The 20,283-nt window shown below is 41.2% G+C and overlaps 1 protein-coding gene across 5 annotated transcripts in view; it reads right to left on the bottom strand.

The window, feature by feature from the left end:
* LOC138746671 (anoctamin-5-like) overlaps positions 1 to 20,283 on the bottom strand; it is a 159,699-nt gene that overhangs the window by 43,221 nt on the left and 96,195 nt on the right. For all 5 annotated transcript variants that reach the window (XM_069904970.1, XM_069904964.1, XM_069904987.1 and 2 more), the window contains 6 exons: positions 18,087 to 18,200; positions 7,756 to 7,871; positions 4,875 to 5,009; positions 2,348 to 2,450; positions 639 to 699; positions 143 to 294 (listed from right to left, as the gene is read on the bottom strand). In XM_069904970.1, the coding sequence (XP_069761071.1) occupies positions 143 to 294; positions 639 to 699; positions 2,348 to 2,450; positions 4,875 to 5,009; positions 7,756 to 7,871; positions 18,087 to 18,200 (681 nt within the window). The remainder of the gene's footprint in view (positions 1 to 142; positions 295 to 638; positions 700 to 2,347; positions 2,451 to 4,874; positions 5,010 to 7,755; positions 7,872 to 18,086; positions 18,201 to 20,283) is intronic.

Here is a 20,283-nt window from a genome sequence, read left to right as displayed (position 1 = left end):
CTTGACGGTCAGCAGAAACGAGAAGGTTGGAGTCTGTTTCCATCCTTTTGAATCTAAGTATGTACGTGTGTGTGTTAGTGCACATGCATGCACAGAGACAAGTGGGCGTTGAATAAGGCAGGAGCAGAGATTTAGAACACACCTGAGTCACTGGATTTTTCTTGCGGTGAGTACATTTTGCTTCATACTCGGGTCGAATCTGGAGCTGCTGCTGTTCTTCCTCGAAGTCCACCAGGTCCCACTCATATTCTAGCTTTGCCTGTCGCCGCTTCCATAGCTCCAAAAAGAGGGTCACTGCCAAAGATACAAAGAGAAAAGAAAAGCGTTACTTCACCGTGCTCGGCTGTCAACCTTGCTTTGCTGTCTTGGTCCCTTGCTGCTAACCCACATATTGAAACTCAGCATTTCCCTCCCTAAGAATAGTCAAAGATTTCAGCATTCTCTCCCAATAGATTTGGCTAGGATAACGTCAGTTGACTAGAAATGCAAATAGTTTCCATTTTCCATTGGATGGGTGTACTGCGTGCGTGCATTACAGTCTGGAGATATGGTGTTTCAGCAGGTATATGTACAATCAAATGACAATAAATGAACCTGAATTTGATTATATACCTTCAAACCTGAGAAAGGACACTCACCCCAGATTCCCATAAAAACGGCAAAAAACAAGGTAGCAGCATTGTCAAACAAGTGGGAATTCTGCAAACACAAGAGAAAAATGCTTGAAATTAACAATCGAGGTCAATCTTTCAAATTCAGTAAAATATTAAGTGCATTACCAAAGGATAGTAGCAGGTTTATGGAAAGGGAAAAATATCTTATTGGGGTCCTTTTTAAAATTATTAATTTTTAAGCCTCAATTTCAATTATTGATGAATATATTAGAGATATTTCTAATTTAACCTTGCATCACTGATAAAATGAGTGCGCTGTCTGTGTTAAATTATTTCCTCAAGTGTGAAATGTTGTGAATACAGATGTACAATAGTCAACACTGCCAAACTTCAGCTGATGCTGTAAAAATTAGTATTGAGCACCTATATATAACTGGCAGATCAAAGCCATGTCTTGTCCTGTCTCAACAAACCATTGATCACACAAATAAATACCTTGGGCACTTCCACATCTCTGACCACATGTTCACGGGGCTTAAGCACATCATTCCTGAGGGCTAAAGCCCAGTTCGCCTGCTCTCCCAAAAGTCAACACCCCACAGAAATAGTTTTTGGCTTAATAATCAGAAGAGTCTTTAACAGCAGCGAAAAAAAAGTGGTCCCAAAGCAGAAACTCCCAATGAATATTCATGGGGTGCACGAGGGTCCACAAGAAGTTGTCCTTCATCAGATTTGTAAAACTATGAGCATTTGCAGAAGGGGAGAAATAAAAGGAAGAAAAAGGTTCGAGAGCACAGTGGAGAGAGAATGTTGGGGGAAGGGAGGGTGGGCAAAGATGGTCAGGAGGGTGATAGTGGCATTTAAGGTGATCATTTATGAAATATGTTGAGAAAGCTTTGCAAGCAGATGATATTATTTAGAAAATAGAACAATTCAGCACAGTACAGGCCCTTCGGCCCCCGATGTTGTGCTGACCCATATATCCCTTCCTAAATAAAAACTAAACCCTCCCTTCCCCATAACCCTGCACCACCATCCCTGGCACAGAATTCCAGGCACCCACAACTTCCTGTGTAAAAAAAAAAACGCCCCCGATATCTCCCCTAAACTTCCCGTCCTTAACTTTGTACATATGTCCTCTGGTATTTGCTGATCCTGCCCTACAAAATGTGTACAAAATATTAAGTAACCTCTGCCTTTTTAAAAAAAAAGTAAACAACTATTGGCATCCATCAGAGGAAACCAGTTTCAAAAAAATCTGTTGCAAATGCAGAAAGGAAAGGATGCAAATTTCAAGGCACAACCAAGTTATTAGGACAAAGTTTCAACAATAACAAGAAGCAGCATTGGACAAGGGCAACATCCCTTGGAGTTTTGTAAGTCTTGCCTTCACTATCCAATGGATTCAATAATCCTACCCAGACCATTACCTGAAAGCTGGTAAATTCAGGAAAGAAGTAAAATAAATTGGGATTCTAAAACTATCCTCCGTGTTACAAACAGGACAGATTGTTTCACAAAAAAGAGATAACATACAATATTGGAATCTGAGAAATAGGTTAAAATATCTCTTATTTATTTCAAAAGCAGCTTGCAGCAATATATTTAATAAAGAGCAACACAGGGAGCAAAATTCCTCGATTATTCTTCTCACAACAGGAGGATTAGGGAATGCGATATCTGGCAGATGTTGTTATCTGACATTGTACTGTGTTCAGTTTAGATCTACAAACCTTGGTTGATTCACAGGTGGTGTTCAACCTCCAGAAGTCACAACCATCGCAAAGGGGGCACATGATGATCCTCCCGCCAAACTCTGCATCACAGATTTCATCACTGTGTGGAAGGGGGAAGAAGAGATTAGAAAACCTCCCAGATTATGTTTTATAATTTGACTTCTAAAGTATGTTTGAATTTCAAATTAAAAAAGGATGTTTAACTTTGCAAGGTCAGTTGCTCATGTGATGTTGAACAGACTAGAGCTTGTGCTGGTCATACCAATGAGGTCAATGGACAACAGACAAAGTACAAATCAGAAATCCTCATTTAACCAAATTTTTTTTGCAGATTGACCTCACAGGTTGAAAAATAATTCACTCAACATGAAATTAGAACGATGATTGTCCTCGTTTCAGATAACTCCCTCCCCTCTCTTGCTCCATTTCTTCTTTACCAACCCTACTGACTTTTCTCTCCAACCCTCCCTCAACCTGCACGCCACTGTCTCCCAGTCACAACCAGCCGGAAGTATCCCTTGTTCCGGTGTCATCAAGGAGAGCAGCCTCTCAGGCAGGAGCGGAACCTCGGGCTCAGTGGTGTTCCCTCCCCTCCTGTCCTATCCTCTTCCCCCTTTTCACACTGGAGCACCTGATGCCGACTCCGAACCCTCCCCTCAGCCAACTACCACACACGCACACCGGTGTGTGTTCCACTGGCCCGGGAAGCCTCCCCAGGAATCGGCGGCAGCGGTGTGGACAAATAACCATTTTCAACACGGAAACAGGCCATGTTGGCCCTTCAAGTCCATACTGGTTCACTTGAATAACTCCACTAGCTCCTCCGCAAACTCCTGAGGAAGCAGAGGCTCTCTCAGCTTGCTACATCCTGAGATTTTCCAGGTCCTCATAGATTCTCTTTATAAGACCCGATTTTCTTGGATACTTTACTCCGTTCCATTTCTCTTCATAAATCGCTGTTCTCTGGGAATCTTTACACATGTTCCTTTTTTCTTTATAAGTCCACATCCTCTAGGATTATTTACTCCATTCCTTTTCTCTTTATAAATATCCGTTCTCTGGGATTCTTTACTCTGTTCCTTTTCTCTATAGAAGTCCCCATTCTCTGGGATTCTTTACTCATGTTCATTTTCTCTTTATAAGTCCCTGTACTCTGGGATTCTTTACTCATCTTTCTTTTCTCTTTATAAGTCCCTGTACTCTGGGATTCTTTACTCATCTTCCTTTTCTCTTTATAAGTCCCTCTACTCTGGGATTCTTTTACGTCCCCGATCTCAGGGATTCTTGGGGATCTGCGGTGGTTGGGAGGTCTTAGTGATCGGCAGTGGTGTTGGGGATCGGTGGCTGGGAGGTCTCTGTGATCCGCGGCAGCATTGTGGTCAGCAATTTTTTGGTGAGTATTAAACATTATTTTAAGGCTTAAAAAGTCTTCCCTTATTGTTTAAACATTGTTACAAGTGATTTGCTGTTGCTGTTAGGCTGTTTTAAAAATAATGACCAGTTATCCGAAAAAAACTGTTTATCCAACGTAGGCCTGGTCCTATTGGTAGTGTACACTACTGTGACTAAGCAGCAGAGGATGATAGACTTCATGGTGAAATTATTGCCATCATTGCTGCAGGTTAAATGGTTTGGAAATTACCCTTGATAAAGGCATCTGCACACATTGAAATCATCAGGTGTGGTCGGGTTCCAAAATCCTTCTTGGTCGATTTCCATTGTTCCACTGTGTTGTTTTTTTTTGTGTGTGGCAACGGTTGAGAATAGCATTTCACCCAATTTTAACTTCCCACCATCAGGAAGAGCGTGAACACATTTAGTACGATGATATCAGCGTTTGTGGTCCACTTAAGTATTCATGCCAAATTCAGGTACGTGAAGGCAACCAGTACTCGAGGAATAAGTCCTAATTTATTTATTTAATTTTAATTTATTTTAAACGTTTTTATTTACCACACAGTAGAAACCAATTGCGACCATTGAGAACCGTGCTGACCAATTACACTGAATTAACCAACAACGCTGTATGCTTTGGAGGGTGGGAGGAAACCGAAGTACCCAGGGAAATCCCACGCAGATCACAGGGAGAATGTACAATTTAGACAGCGCCAGATTTGAACACTAGCGCTGTAAGAGCGCCACGATAATCTCTAACTATGCAACCCTGTGTAAAGCACTTCTAGAAGATGATAAATAACAGCATCCGACCTCCGAACTGCTGAGTGTCTGGCAATTAAGACTTTGCTAGTGAGGACCATTTCATGGTTCCCTGAATACCCCGGAGTTATTTTCTCTATCTTTTGTTCAGAGAAATTCATCCCTGAACATGTTGAAATAGTTTTATGCAGGCAGCACAAAGCAAGTGAGAGCATTCCTGGAGTGTTGACTTAATCTTACTGAGTTAGACATTGAATCATTGGGAACAGGGAGAAGGGTGGGGACAGCTCATCTTCCTCATGTTGTACATGCAAAGGTAACAAATATACCTCCCTCGTGATAGCCCAAAGTTCACAGGAAAGATTACCTCCATACATTGCCATCCTTGGTCATGCAGCCAAACAGAAAGCAGATGAAGCCAACAGCTCCAGCAATTCCCAACATTTCTGTATAAAAACCCAGCCAGGCAAAATATATTCCAATCTTCTCTCCATAGTATTTTCTGGAAGAGGAAAAAAGAAAAGTCACAGTCTCAATACTTTTTTTTAATCAGCACAAAGATCAGAGAAAATTGGGGGTATTAAAGCATATTTTGAGAGATGTGCTGGCTGATATCCTTTCCCATGGATCAGGCAATGGTAGCTGCTATCAGTGTATATTTGGAGAAAAACAAATTAGCCCTTGGGTTAACAGTGATCAGGTGAATTACTTTCACCTACACAATGGACATTCTGATATAGGACATCACTTCATGTGGAACCAAGGAGAGTGAAACTAGAACATAGAGCATTACAACACAGTACAGGCCCTTCAGTCTATGATGTTGTGCTAACATATTCAGTATATACCTACCAAAAAAAAACCCTAAATTCCTCCTACCTCATACCCTCTTTTTCTTTGATCCATGTGCATTTCTAAGAGTCTCTTAAATGCTCGGCAGATTACGGAACATATGTGAAAGAGAAACTCTATATGTTTCAGGTTGACAGTGCTTGATTAGATTCAAGGTTCCTGTCATAGTCATGTAATAATTGATTAAAAATGTAATATAAATGATCTACTTCGACTTTTGTCTCCCACAAGGCAAACAAAGATCAGCCATGAGCATATTGCCTGGTGCGCCCAACACTAGGAGAAAGAGTGTCCCTTCAGAGACATTAAGTGTCTGTAGTTTTGCCTTCAGTGCTCCCATAGCCTCTGAAGCCCCAAAGTCACCAGTTCAAACCATCAATAATCAGAGCTCCAGAGTTAAACCTTTGGTATGATCAGGACCCCTTCAGCGCCTGAGGCACTTCGGGAGCCCTTCCTGCCCTCAGCACATTGTCGAATCCCGATTCTGATACCTTGTTCCCATGAACCAGACTCCAACAGCCTGTAGGAGAGGGTGCATCCTTCAACCCCAAGCCACCAGAACCCTGCATGATGGTGTGCGCCCATCATCCGCTGAGCCCCTCACTGTTCTGTCACTGCAGTCACCGTCCTGTGGGGTTGTCTCCTATGCTTCCCTTCCTCCCCATCTCTGAAGCCCTGCACCATCTCGCTCCTCCCTTGGAGTCTACAACCCCTCATGGTCCACTGCCAGCACAGACACTGCCATCGTGGGCTCAGACCTCCATGGCTGCAAGATTTTTCAAAAACAAAACAGCTCCTCTAACAGGCTGTCTAAAGCCTGCACAGAGCCTTCAGCATCACGGCCGATCAGTAGGACCCTGTAGAGCAACACTGTGCTCCAGTCCTCCAGGTGCACACCAGTGGCATTGTTGCCATTACAACAGCTTCAGCATTATTTAAAATTTATTCTATTAGAACTGAAAAAGAGAAAAATTCACTAAAAGTACTTTTTTTTGGAAAGAATAAGGCAACTAACAAACAGAGGAAGACATGGCAGAGTTTTAAACCAAGAATCATAACATAAATGTCGACCATTTTAAAACAAAAGTAAAACACAAAGCTGGAGAAACTAAGCAGGTCAGGCAGCATCCTTTAAATAAAAAAGTGAAAATACATAACTGACTTTTCAGACACTACAACCATGTATTCACCCAGATTGCTTCATGACCATTTTAAAACAACCTTGGATTCTTGGATATTTGCTTTATTGTGCATGCCAATTGCTTTCATTTATTTAAGAAAGGCCAAATTCATCCTGAGATCTTGGAATTCTGCCACCAGAATAAGATCTTAATGCATTGGAAATCCAGTGACATATCTACCTCAGAATGACCACGATATAAGTGGTTGGCCATCTCAAAATGAGATAGGAAGGGATTTTTTGCACAGCAAATGCCAATCTTCAGAATTCTCAATCTCAAAGCACCTGGGAATGGTTTGTTGCTGAGTACATTCAGGACTGGGATGGAGAGATTGTTGGATACAAGCAAAGTGGAAATAGGGTTTGGGCAGCTGACTCAAGATGAAGATCAGTGATGATCTTATGGAATTGAAGAGCAGGGTCAAGGGGCTAAATATTCCTTTCCCTCCCCCCCCCCTATTCTTTATGCTTGTGTCCTGTTAAAAAAATCCCAGAAGACCTGATATATAAATGTGAAATGGACAATTAAGAAATTATTTCTAGGAAGATTATTCAGTATCAAATCAATAAAGTATCAACTCCAGGGTCATCTTTAAACTAATTTGAGATTGTGGTTCATTCATATTCAGAGGTGAGTAGGAAAAGGTCTCTGGTTTTTAGCATTTGCTGTAAAAATCCAAACCAACCTGATTCCACTGCACCTGGCCACAGTTTCCAATTCCAAATGCCAAATTGAGTGACAGCTTCATGGACAGCTCACAATTGACTTACACTTTCTGGAAGGCAAAGACTGAGCCAGGTTTACATTAATGCAGCCTCAAAAGCTTATTTGCTTTTTTCATTTTAAGTTTTTAAAAAAAATCTACACTTTGTCTTGCCAACACTCGCTCAACAAAATTCTTTCTCCAAATTTGACCTCTAGTGAACATTGGTTTTGATTCTAATGCCTAACCCAAGTCAAGTTGGAATTTAAAACCCAATTGTGGTTTACATTTGGGCAGCAGATTTGCTCTAACTAGTGTAATCTTAATGATGACAGGACTACAAAGTGAACAAGTTGAAGCAAGTTTTTCTTCGCTGAAAATGGACACTATCTAGGTGGGGAAATGTGAGAGAGGGAAGGTTGAAGACCATCTGGAAAGGCCTTGTGGAGCACATCTTCCAGCACACACTAGCATACTTATGTGGACACCCCGATTTCAAGTCAATGACTCACCTGATGAGATTAAGAGGCTGCTCCTTGTAGAACTGACCAAAGCGAGCCCACTGTTTGTATAACGTGTATCGTTCATTCTCACTCTTAGGGTCATGAGATTTCTTCCAGTACCTGCACTGTAAAAGCAAACACAATGAGCACATAGCAATAATGATTTTAAAAATATATTGAACACTTGGGCATCAGCAAAATGAAAGAGTTAACATTTCAGATCAAAGACCTTTCAACAGAACATACTGCAGTAAAAACATAATGCTGGAGAAACTCAGGAAGTCAAATAGTGAACCATACTTTATATAGCAAAGATAAAGATATCAAACCAATGTTTTGGGCTTAAACCCTTCATCAAGACATTATGTCTGGATATCATCAAGAAGATGCTGAATTTCAGTGAAAGAGGGAACACTTCCAGGTTTATAGAAATTGGTGTATCCTGGAAATGAACCTTAAGTACTGGTCTCCAGCACCACTCTAGATTAGAACAAATGCCCCACAACTGGTAACACCTCCAATTTCATCTTCACCCTGGAGGTGAATTTCTTAACTACAAGTCCACACACTGGCACTATTCTATTGAAGGTAAAGAGAATATGTATTTTTTTGCATTATGGCAAAGTCTTTCCAGTGATGCACACTCACTCTTGGTGGACCATTACCTGTCAAAATTCAAGGCCTACAAAGTTGTTGGAATGCCTGTCAGTAAAGATACCCTTCACATGCTCCATGCCCACCTTATTCATTATGGAATATTATGCTTGACAGTATCCTTTTCAGTACTGCAAGGAAGACTAACCCAAAGTCATTCAAGAAATAGAGCAAACTCCATAGGTAGACCTGCTCCATAGGTAGACAATGCCCACCCTCAATTTTAAAATGACCATTTCTCAGAGTGAACTAGAGCGAATTATTGGTGCTTGAAATAGGACCAGAATATTATATTATAACATAAATACATGAAACTTCTAAAAAAAAAATAAAAAAAGCTTCTCCATGTCTGACAGGACCCTTGGCACTATGCACAGTGTTATTTTTGAAATCAATTTCGCAGTACATGTCTGGGTATCCATGCCAACCATACAGTGCTGATACAGCTTCCCCACTTGCCTCTCAGCCAGCACAGCCACACAACAGCAGCAATTCTCACCACAAGCTTCCTGCAGTGCCCTGAAAGGAAATGGAGGTCTGCCTTTAAAGGCATGCAGGCCACCTCATTTGTTAAAGCAATTGGAACACTGATTTCCAAGGAGAAATTATCATTATACTAAAAAGGGCTTGCAGCCATTGACAAAAAAAAAAATCTTTTTATTTCATCTGACCTGGAAAAGGAGAATCTATGAAAAGAAATCAGAAAAAAAATACCATTTAGAAGCGACTGTCTATAAATTTTATCCAGCTGGATGGCCCTCATGCAGATAGAGTAACTCATCCTAGTGTTGCATCTGTTTCATTTACATCTTCAAAAGTCTTCAGATTGGCACAGTAGCCAGCAATGAAGTTGAACAAAATTCCTAATTGCCACAGATTGGAAAACCAAAACACAGGGTCTGAACGCTCCCAGAAATAATTCAAGTAAAATCAAATTGTTACATAACCAGCAACATTATATTGTAATATTTCAAGGTCCTTAGCCAATAACCTTAAAACATGAAGATCAATCATTGTGTCCAGCATATTGTGGAGAATGCAGAGATCATTCCTGCCATTGATCAGTGTCAGAATCAGAATTTATTGTCATGAACATGTCCTGAAATTCTTTGTTTTTGGCAGCATCACAGGTGCAAATATTGCTATAAATTACTTAAAAAAATATATGAAGCAAGAAAAATAGGAGAAAGTGAGGTGGTGTCTATGATTCATTGCCCATTCAGAAATCTGATGGCAGAGGGGGAAGAAGCTGTTTTTGTGCCTCTGGGTGTGCGTCTTCAGGCTCCTGCACTTCCTTTCTGATGGCAGCAGTGTGAAGAGGGTGGTGAGAGTCCTTGAGGATTGCGGGTGCTTTCTTGAGACATCGCCACTTGTAGTTATCCCTAATGGAGTGGAGACTGATGCCCGTGATGGCGCTGGCCAAATTCTCTGTAGTCTTTTCCTGCCTTGTGCCTTGGCACCTCCATACCAGACAGTGATGCAACCAGTCAGATATCTCTCCACACTACACCTGCGGAAATTTGCACGTCTTCGGTTACATACCAAAGGTCCTTACCCTCCACATGAAGTTTAGCATCGACATAGAGGGCCCAGGATAGATCTTCAGAGAATTTGCTGACCTCCCATTGAGGACTGGTTTGTATTCTCCTGAAGTCCACAATCAGTTCCTTAGTTTTTCTAACGTTAAGTGCGTTTGTTGTTCTTACACTACTCAACTAGTTGATCTATCTCACTCTTGAATGCTTCCTCATTGCCACCTGTGAATCTGCCGATGACTGTGGTATTTGCAAATGACATTTGAATTGTGGTGTAGACAGCCAACGCCATCGGCTGCTCTGCACCCGCTGCAATCGGAGCTACCGTCCTCGCAACAGCGCATTGCGCATGCGTAAGCTCCATGAGAGAGAGAGTTAATTGAATTGAGTACTATGCTATGGGCTCTCTCTCTCTTTGAGTGGGTACAGCACAGTTGTTTGGTTCACCTCATCTACCGAATCGTCTAGTTATTCAGCATGTGCTTCGCCGCACAATCATGGGTCTTGATCTTGACTTAGGTACCAGTTAATCCTGGACATGAGCAACTTTTCAAAGCATTTCATCACAGTAGATGGGTGTGCTACAGGTGATAGTCATTGAGGCAGTTCACTCTGATCTTCTTGGACACTGGTATAACTGATGCACTTTGATCATATCAGAGGTTTGGACCTGGAGCTCAGGTGGCCAATGGTTTGAACAGCAGAATGTGCGGCTGCAGGAGTCCAAATCCACGGACACTCAGTGTGTCTCTGAAGGGACTCTTGTTTGCTTCTCTTCCCCCCCCCCTTTTTTTAAAAAAAATACAGGCACTGAGCAATGCTCATGGTGACTTTTTGCTTTCCCGACAGCCGATAAAAGTTGTAGATCAATAACAGGAACCTTGATTGAAAATTTCATAGGCATGGATCACTACCACCTGGACTTCAACCAGGCAATGTCTGAAGTATCCACCCTTGGCATCAAAGCAGCAATCCAAGTCTAAAATGAATAGGCCAGAAAACACTTTGTTAGCGCCTTCTCTCAAAGTTGGTACAATTCCAAAGCAACTTTGAATAAAAGCTCCATCAAAATGAACCATTCTTTAATTAGTTCCAGAGCAAGTTTAGAAATTTTAATGGAGAGGAAAAGTTACTAGCAAGGCAACTTGTTTCAAGTGACTTAGAAATCTTTGAATTATTTGGTCAAGAAGTATAGCTAGTTATGCCTAAATTTTTTACACACATTCAGTGGTGTCTCCATTCATTCAAAGCTGGAAGCTCCATCAGCCACACACGGCAATGCACTAGGGCTAAAACAGTAGAGGAAACAAAAATAAACTGCAGATGCTAGAATGAGTGGTAAGAGGAGATTAGCTGAGCCCATCGTTCCCAATGAGTAGAAAAGGCTAGTCAGGATTTTGTATCTTTATAAAGCAGAACACCGTTATTGGTGCAGCAGTCTTCATCCTGCCATCAAATTTATCTAAAATGCTATTTGGTTCAACCTATTAGACAAACATTTAGAATGAAGTGTTTTCCCACATTTCTTCCCTGGATATAACAAATGGCATCAGCTTTGCAGAGGAGCAGCCAGGAACTTCCATGCTGCGGTGAGTAAGGAGAAAAGGGCGTCAATTTAAAACAGAAGTGCAGAAATATTTCTGTGGATCGTGTTCCCACAGGGTGCTGTAGAAGTGGGTGTATTTAAGGCAGAGATTGACAGGTATTTGATTAGTCAGGGCATCAAGGGTTATGGGGAGAAAGCTGGAGAGTGGGAGGATGGATCAGCTCATGATTACATGCTCACAGAAACCCTACACACTGGGTCTGCATGTATCAGTTCCAGCAACAACTTCCTGAACAAAGCTAGATACAATCTCAGCAGAGGATTTTATAATCACAATTCCTTTGACATTCAGTTTTACCTTGCTATAAGGATGACAAAATCTGATATTTATAAGTATTCAAACATCATTTGCAATTAACATTAATTAAAATGAAAAATAAAGTAACAGTAAAAACACAAATCTTTGAATTAATGAATGTATTTGAAAGCTTCTGAAACTTGTCCCTCTTTCTGGATGTTTCTCTCCACTGAAGTGAAAAGAATGGCAAAATCAGCTCCAGTGTCAATGAGATAGTAGTTGAATGGGCAGGTTTGCTACCATAATTGCAGTAAATCGGAATCACATGAAAGCAGCAATTGTTCCCCAAGTCACGTGTTCTTCTGCCTGACCCTGTTAAGACTCCTGTGTTGGGAACAGGAACCTTTCAGAGCTTCCTGATAATTACAATTGTACAAGAACGGTTGGCATAGGGGCAGCACAGTTGATGTAGGGGAGGCAGGTTGGCATAGCGGTTAGAGCAAAGCCTTAACTGCGCTAGTGATCGGGACTGGCGTTTGAATCCCGTGCTGTCTGTAAGGAGTTTCTACTTTCTCCTGGTGTCTGCGTGGGTTTCCCCAGGAGCTCCGGTTTCCTCCCACCATTCGAAATGTACCGGGGGGGGGGGTGTAGGTTAATTGGGTGTAAATTGGGCAACACAGACTCATGGGCCCTGCTGTATGTCTAAATTTTTAAAAAAAGAATGCCAAACCTCCAGACTGAGAAGCAGGAAAATGTTGACAATTACTTATTGGAGCAGGTAAGGCTACTGGCCACCATTATGCCAGCCTTCTGAGGGCATCTTGGCCAGCTGCATCACAGTGTGGTACGGAAATGGATCAGATGTCAATCCAAAGGACCATAAGAGTGGCAGAGAGGATCAGTGGAGTCTCACTCTAAAACCCCCCTCCCCCCCATCGACATGATCTACCGGGATCACTGTCTGAAGAGGGAGTGTAAAATTATTGAGGACCCCTTCCACCCTGCATGCAGGATCTTTCAGCTGCTCCCATCAGGAAAATGATTCAGAGTATCAAAGCCAATAACACCAGGCTTCTTCCCACCGGCAGTGAAAATGCTGAACGACCAAAGGAACTGCTCGCACTCACCATCTGAGGCTCTCATACTTCCAAAGCAATATTTATTTTTGGATAGGAATACTTGTTCTGCATATGTATTGTTATGTCTGGTTGTGCGCGCGTTTTACACCAAGGACCAGAGAGCTCTGTTTCGTTGGGTTGTACTTGACATCTCCATGAAACAATTAGCTCTCTCTGGGAATTCCAAGACAGTGCAAAGGGTCTAGGATGTACAGCAAAAAAAAAGAGATTCTCCTGCAGCAGCCCAATTCTCTGGCAGCTTACCTTAAATGAAAGCCATTTTATTGGTGCCAAGGTTTCAAAACTGGAGTAAACAGCCAACTTCAAACACAAATAGCAAATATTACTCCAAAATTGGTCACTGACAGTGAGTCAATGTTAATATTTCCAGTGGCACAGTGAACTGGAGAATATTGTTAATTCCTCCACATGGCCCACTACCAATGACTGGAAGAACTTTGCCTGCAGTGCAGTTGAATCTCCCACAAAGATGCACAAAAATAAACACATTCTCTTTGCTGGGTCAGGCAGCTGACCAACTCACAGTACCAAGGTAAACATGGCTATTCTCAGGGATAGGAGCATCTGAAACAGGTTTTGCTGCCTCCCAACTTCATTAACTGAAGGGGCGAAGAATCAATGGCAGCTCAAACAAACCAATGCTTGCATAATTAGTAATATGCTTGAATAACTTTGTCTAGAAAATGGCTATGATTGAAACATAACACATGCCTACTCAGAAACTCTGAATCATAAACATTAGAGATGAATTCAAACAAAACACAAAATCTACTTCAGGAATGAAACAAGAAGCAGGAACATTTCATTTGCTTTGAAGGAGGAAGGAAAAAGAAGTGAATACAATGACAAATGAGGGAACAGGGACCACAGGACATTATTATTTATTGTTGTCAAAACAGGCTTTGATTTGGGAAAGTGCAATACCATAAAATCCCTGTTATCGGAATTCAAGCTGCCAGCAGCCTCAAGAAACTGGCAAAAAAAATGCGGTAACATAAATAGGTAATAAATATGGAAGTTTAAAATTGGTGTCCTTGTGTGTGGAAGAATCATGGCCTCTCTGCCTGTCTGGAATTTGTGTTGCTGGTGGTCACGTGTCCTCCCTGTCTGGAACTTATTCGGAAGTCACATCACCTGTCAGTCAAGGTTGGACTCCGGCCATTAATTAATGCACACCTGGTTGTTGGCTAATACAAATCATTTAGCATCATTATTAGCTCGACACACAGATTAGCCCTGTATTTCAAAGGAGCGCACAGCACATTCGGTCTCTCTGCCTCGTGGTTTGAGGCCTGGACACTGTTCCGTGTCAGGTCACCACTGTTTGGAAGGGTTGTGAGTGAGGTGTTCACTGCATTGAAGTGGCAGACCAGTGAGGGGGCTCTGTGGCTGGGGGACCAGTGCATTCTGTGGACTGCTGGTGACTCGAGGCGGGGAACCCGCGGAAGGTGTGGGCTGCAGGAGACTGCAGTTGGGAGAGATTCACGCCACGCTGCCATCTGCTGGAGACTGGCTTGAATTGGCTGGATGGGTACCACGTATTGGAACCGGGATGTGAGGAGGCGCTGAGGGTGTTGAAGGGTTCATGACCATGTTGGAGGTTCGGATCTGGAGCTAGGGTTGCCAATGGTTTGGACTGGACTCTGTGTGGCTGCGGGGGCTGCAGAAATGCTGAAGGCAAATCTACATCTCCTCAGTGACTCTGGGGAAAGACTCTTTTGCTTCTCTCTCTCTCCAAAGTCTGACTGTAAGAGGTGCTTATACAGTTTCTGCTGGTGGCAAATCTGACTGCCTTGCAGCAGGCAGAAAGAAATTTCATGTTATATGACACTCTTTTATTACTATGATATTCTTACTGAATCTTGATCTTGAAGCTGAGCCATGGTATTGCTATAGATCGATTTTTGCAGTAGAGCCGCACCTCCCGATGAACAGGGATCTGGGAGTGTGCGCTCACCCCTGCGTATAGTGTGTGCAGACCATTGCCTTGTGTGAATTAGTAATTGCGTACTGTTTAAAGTTTTCCCACGTTCTTTTATAAATTGTGCGCATGTGTGTTTTATTCCTGTTACGATTTTCCCACGCTCTTCTATAAATTGTTGTGTGTTAATAACAGTTATGTGTGATTACACACTTTTGTGTCCAGGCTCATCTCTCTGTGAACCCACCGAACTTGATTCACTTTCTCAACACAACACGCCTCCTAGCAATCAGTTTGGCAATCACGCAACATGCAATCTCAAGCAACCAGCAAATTCACTTATCCAGGTTAATTATGACTGCGGCAGGGTTATGGTATGGGTTAGCGTAACTCTGTTGCAATGCGAGTGACTGGGGTTTGAATTTAAATTTAAATTCTGTAAGTTACACGAATTACCTGATTAAAATGAATTTTACATAATTGAGTACTACAATACTGAATTTTTTTCAAATTACTTCATATTTTGTACTCTTTTGTCTTTTAAATTGTTTATTCTTAATGCAGATGTATTAGTTAGGCATTGTAAGAGTGTGTCTCAGGCAAAAGGAAAATTTACATATCCGCCATCTGCAGTTTCCTTAGGTGCCGGATACCAGGGATTTTACTGTATATTCTTTCAACATTACGATAATCTCATAACCCTTCCTCACACAATACTTCTTCTCTGTTTGAAGAGAGTGAAAGCTTGTTACCAATGCCAGTTATTTAATTTTTTTAACTCTTTTTTTCAAAAATAATAAGATGTATTCCGCTGAGAGTAGCAAAGCTAAAAATTCCCAGAAATATTCATTGCATTACCTTCTCACTACTCTTGCCTAAGGTTGGTACAACCTGACATTTTCTCATAAGATATAGTAGATGCTAACCCAATTTTACATTGATCAGTAATAACCTTTTGCGAGCTAAAGTTATTAAGGGAAATTAAACCCAGAAGTGGGTGAAGAATTGGGTAAGGGTGTGTCACAAGAGGTAAATGTTTCAATAGAGAACAGCACATTATAATTGTAAGATAAAACAGGCTCTCATAGTTGAGGAGGTGTATTCTGTTCCTGACTCACAATTTTAAAAATTAATTTAGACATAGAGCACAGTAACAGACCCTTCTGGCCCGTGCCGCCTAATTAGCCTACAAACCCCATACGTTTTCAAGTGTGGGAGGAAACTGAGGCACCTGGAGGAAAGCTGTGCAGAGAATGGGAGAACCAAGGTCGCAGGCGCTGTAATAGCATTGCGCTAACCACTACGCTAACTGTACTGAATATACAGAAAGTAGCACAGTATGTTCGCTGTGACCTATCATTCCAAGGCTAGATTAGAAGTGGAAAGTATTGCAATGAACAACAATTTGAGTTTTGATCAACCCTATAAGCATAAACCATAACAAAGTTGGCAACCAATTCTCGAACTACTGCAAACACAAAGTTAGGTGATTAACCTTCTCTTTAGCAGGTTAGCAAGAAAATATGCAAATCTGGGGTCTAGTGCAGTACTCAGCAGGTCACGCAGCTCCCATAGGAAGTAAAAGGCAATTGACATTTCAGGCCTGAGTCCTTCCTCAGGAGTGTCAAAAATCAGGGGAGATGATTGGAGAATGATATGTAGGGATCTCTCTCTTTGGCTTGGCTTCGCGGACGAAGATTTATGGAGGGGGTAAAAGTCCACGTCAGCTGCAGGCTCGTTTGTGGCTGACAAGTCCAATGCGGGACAGGCAGACACGGTTGCAGCGGCTGCAGGGGAAAATTGGTTGGTTGGGGTTGGGTGTTGGGTTTTTCCTCCTTTGCCTTTTGTCAGTGAGGTGGGCTCTGCGGTCTTCTTCAAAGGAGGTTGCTGCCCGCCAAACTGTGAGGCGCCAAGATGCACGGTTTGAGGCGATATCAGCCCACTGGCGGTGGTCAATGTGGCAGGCACCAAGATAGTATGACTAAAATTGTTAATGTGAGATATAGATTCGTTCATTACAACCTTATACATCAATTGTATTTAACTCCTCAGAAATTAAAGGAATATAATTTAATTTCTTTAGATTTATGCTTTACATGTTGTAAAGAGGTAGGTTCTTTTTTTTTACATTCGACTTGGTTATGTGATAAGGCTAAAACCTTTTGGACACAAAGAATTTTTAGAGAACGCTTTAAAGATTCAATTACCAATGGATCCAACATTATTTTTATTAGGTAATGTTAAAATGTTGAGTTTGACCTGGAGGTTGACTAAGTATCAAATTCCATTTTTAAGACTGGTAGTGGCCGTAGCAAGAAAATGTATAGCTATTACTTGGAAAAATGAGATTGATTTGGGATTGCAGAGATGGCATCTGAAATTGATTTTCCTTTGGGAAAAAAATAATGTATAATTTACGAGATAATTATCTTTTTTTCTGGAAAGTGTGGAGCCCTTATTTGGATGATAAGGGTTTGAAATGTTGAATTCCCCGGGGCTCGTTGTAGTGGTGTTGCTCTGATCCATGGCGCTTGACTGTGTTTTTGAAACCCCAAAGAAAGAAAGAAGAAAGCAGGAGGAGGGTGGGGTGGTGGGAGAGGCTTTTACTTGTATTTTATATTTAAAAATTTAAATAAAGTATTAAAAAAAACCAGGCAGATGCCTGAACATTCCCAAAGAAGGGGTCAAAGCATCAATTGTCTTTTACTTCCTAAGGATGGTGTGTGACCTACTGAGTTTCTCCAGCACTTTTGTGTAGTGCACTATCTACCTCTTCAGCAATGTGATCTTCAGTTTAAAATGCTAAAATCAATGGCATTGAACTCCCTGAGGAAAACGTGTTTGCCAAAAACAGTCAAAAGCTCTTTAAAAAAAAAAGAAAATGAAATTAATTCTGTGAATGATGAGTAAACTGAATTTGTCTCCCAATTTCTGTGGAAACTTTAGACCCACTGGAAACATCTCTGTGCTCATTTCTCAGGTGTACAAAAATCAATATCCATCCATTATAATCACCAGCTGCATCAGGAATATAAACAGCTTCATTCCAAGCTTTCTTTTGTTGCAGAGTTTTGGATTGACTGTAATTGCAATTTTGTGCTGCCTGATGAGTCTACAACTGTTATCTTCAGATAGTTTTAATATCAGTGCAGTTTTTCGCATTAGTTTGTCATTTATAAATGTCACCAAGAAGCTAAGAGAGTTCTTAAATCTAATTTAACTTGAACCATTGGAGGAAAATACGTACATCGTGGAGTGGGAAAGCAGCAGTGTATGTGCCATTGTTCAATAGCCTCTTAATCCCAAGCTTCTTCTTTCCATCTTCCGTTGTGTATTTGCATCGAGAGAGAATGTAATACACCTGGAGTAAAGAGAGGGCAAGCATCATGAAAATTAATTCAGCTCTCTTCCCACATACAGTAAAACCCCTGGTATTAGGAATTCAAGCAACTGGCAAAAAAATTAAGGTAAATAAATTTTAAAAATTAAAATAAATATTAATCAAATAATAGGTAAAATACACGAGTTTAACATTGTATAAGTAAAATGTTCTCTGCAGTAACGTATAAACTTTTGGTGAAGATGGGAGCAAATATTCAGCCAGTGGAGGGCCTTGGTCATGCTTTGCTCGGAGGTGCTGTTTGAATAAAGTTGTGTGAAACAGCAATGACTTCATCCAGGATGAAGAGCTGGTTGATGCTGTTCGCTGTTGGGGTGACTCTCATAAAGTGTCTCCTTATCCCTGCTTAGTAAGAGTTGCCTGGCCAGAGGCTTTATTTGTAAACTTGAGGGGTGGGGGGAGGGGGAGGTTAATTATCTATAATGTTATTGTTCATTTTTTGGGCGGATCCGTGGACAGGAAGGAACATGCAGATGCACCGATGGTGAAATATTTTCAAATAATGTAAATGAAAATAAAGTAAAATACTTTAAGGTGTAAAGAGTCGTGCAAATGAAGATTGCTCAGTGTAAGTATAGTATTGTATTATTGTCTTTTAAACTGATTATTCTTAATGCAGTTGCATTAGTTAGGCGTGGTAAGAGTAAGTCTCAAGCAACCGGAAAATACACTTCTCTGGTATCTAACAATCCCCAATATCAGGAGTTTTATTGTACCATGCTGAACACATTAATAACTGATTGCACAAAATGAAAGGCAATGAGTTTATGGTGGACCGTAAAATGGCTGTGAAACTGGAGAGGAGTTTCTTGAAATCTTGTGATTCAGGAATAAATATAATTAACTGTTAAAACACACATGAGTCATGGATTACACAAAATGTACAAAAGTGAGAGAAATTTTCAGATGGTCTGCGAACACTTGCGAAAAAACAGAAGCTGAGCACTCCATACATTCTGTTCCTGTGAGTTGGATCTTGCCGCCTACAGAAATTAAATAAATCTCATGTGTAATTATAGGTCAGTGGGCAATAATTGTCTCTTTAATATGGGCACCCTTTTCCAGTCATTTCACAGAACCAGGGCTGGAGAATAAAAAAAAATGACCGTGAAAATTGTTCTGCAAACAAAGCAGCGTTTTTTAAAATCACTTAAATTGCAGGCTACTTTCTTGCATTTTCAAGAGTGAATAAGAGATTATTGAGACAATGGCCGTCAGTTCTAAAGGGCACTTATGGGATTCAGTCCATATGAATCGAAATCAGTACCAAGCAGCATAATGTGGCATCCCTCACTAACCTGATTGCCATAGCCCAAAACCAGAACCCTGTCTGGGATTCCCCTGTATTACACTTGGAAATTGCCTTTCAGATACCACAATGTCAGACCTCGCACAAGATCTAAGTCTTTATTGATTACCAGCCCAGTGGATTAAAAGGTAAAGTCTATAGTTAATTACTGTTATTATTTCCAAATATTTAAATTATTTGCCTCCTATTAACTAGTTTGGTCTCCCATTTTCAAAGACACAACTATTAAGATGCTTTGATAGGAGACGGAGTTCCAGACTTGTGACTTCTGCACAGCTCCACATGCAGCCCAATTGCCATGGGACCTCACCACAACACTCGCAGGCGTTGATGGACAGCAAGATCAGCTCATGGCATCCTGTCTAGTTGAAGTACTGGCATGCAGCTAGCAAACGCAGAGCACAAGTCGGATTGAACACTACAAAGTCCAGACTTCACTGTGCAAATGACATAAGTCAGTTCAATACAAAGTTGTGTCCTCAAGAAATGTGGATTCAAGATGATGGATTCAAGATGGGAGGCTTGGGGTGGGAAGATGAGTAATGTGAGGAAGATGTTTTTAATCTACTGTGTTATTGCGATCTAAAACTTTTTAATTCTGGGATGGGGAAATAGTTAATCAAAGCTTTTGAAAGGAATTACATGGGCAGTTAAGAAAAAAAAAATCACACTTTGAGGGAAGGAGTGGGGCAATGGGACCAAATGCATTGCTTCTCAAGGAGACAGAATGAATTG

Source organism: Narcine bancroftii, chromosome 1 (assembly GCF_036971445.1).
Source record: "Narcine bancroftii isolate sNarBan1 chromosome 1, sNarBan1.hap1, whole genome shotgun sequence".
NCBI classification, from domain to species: Eukaryota; Metazoa; Chordata; class Chondrichthyes; order Torpediniformes; family Narcinidae; genus Narcine; species Narcine bancroftii.
Note: the sequence above shows the minus strand (reverse complement) of the source record. Positions and strands in the feature narration are given on the sequence as shown.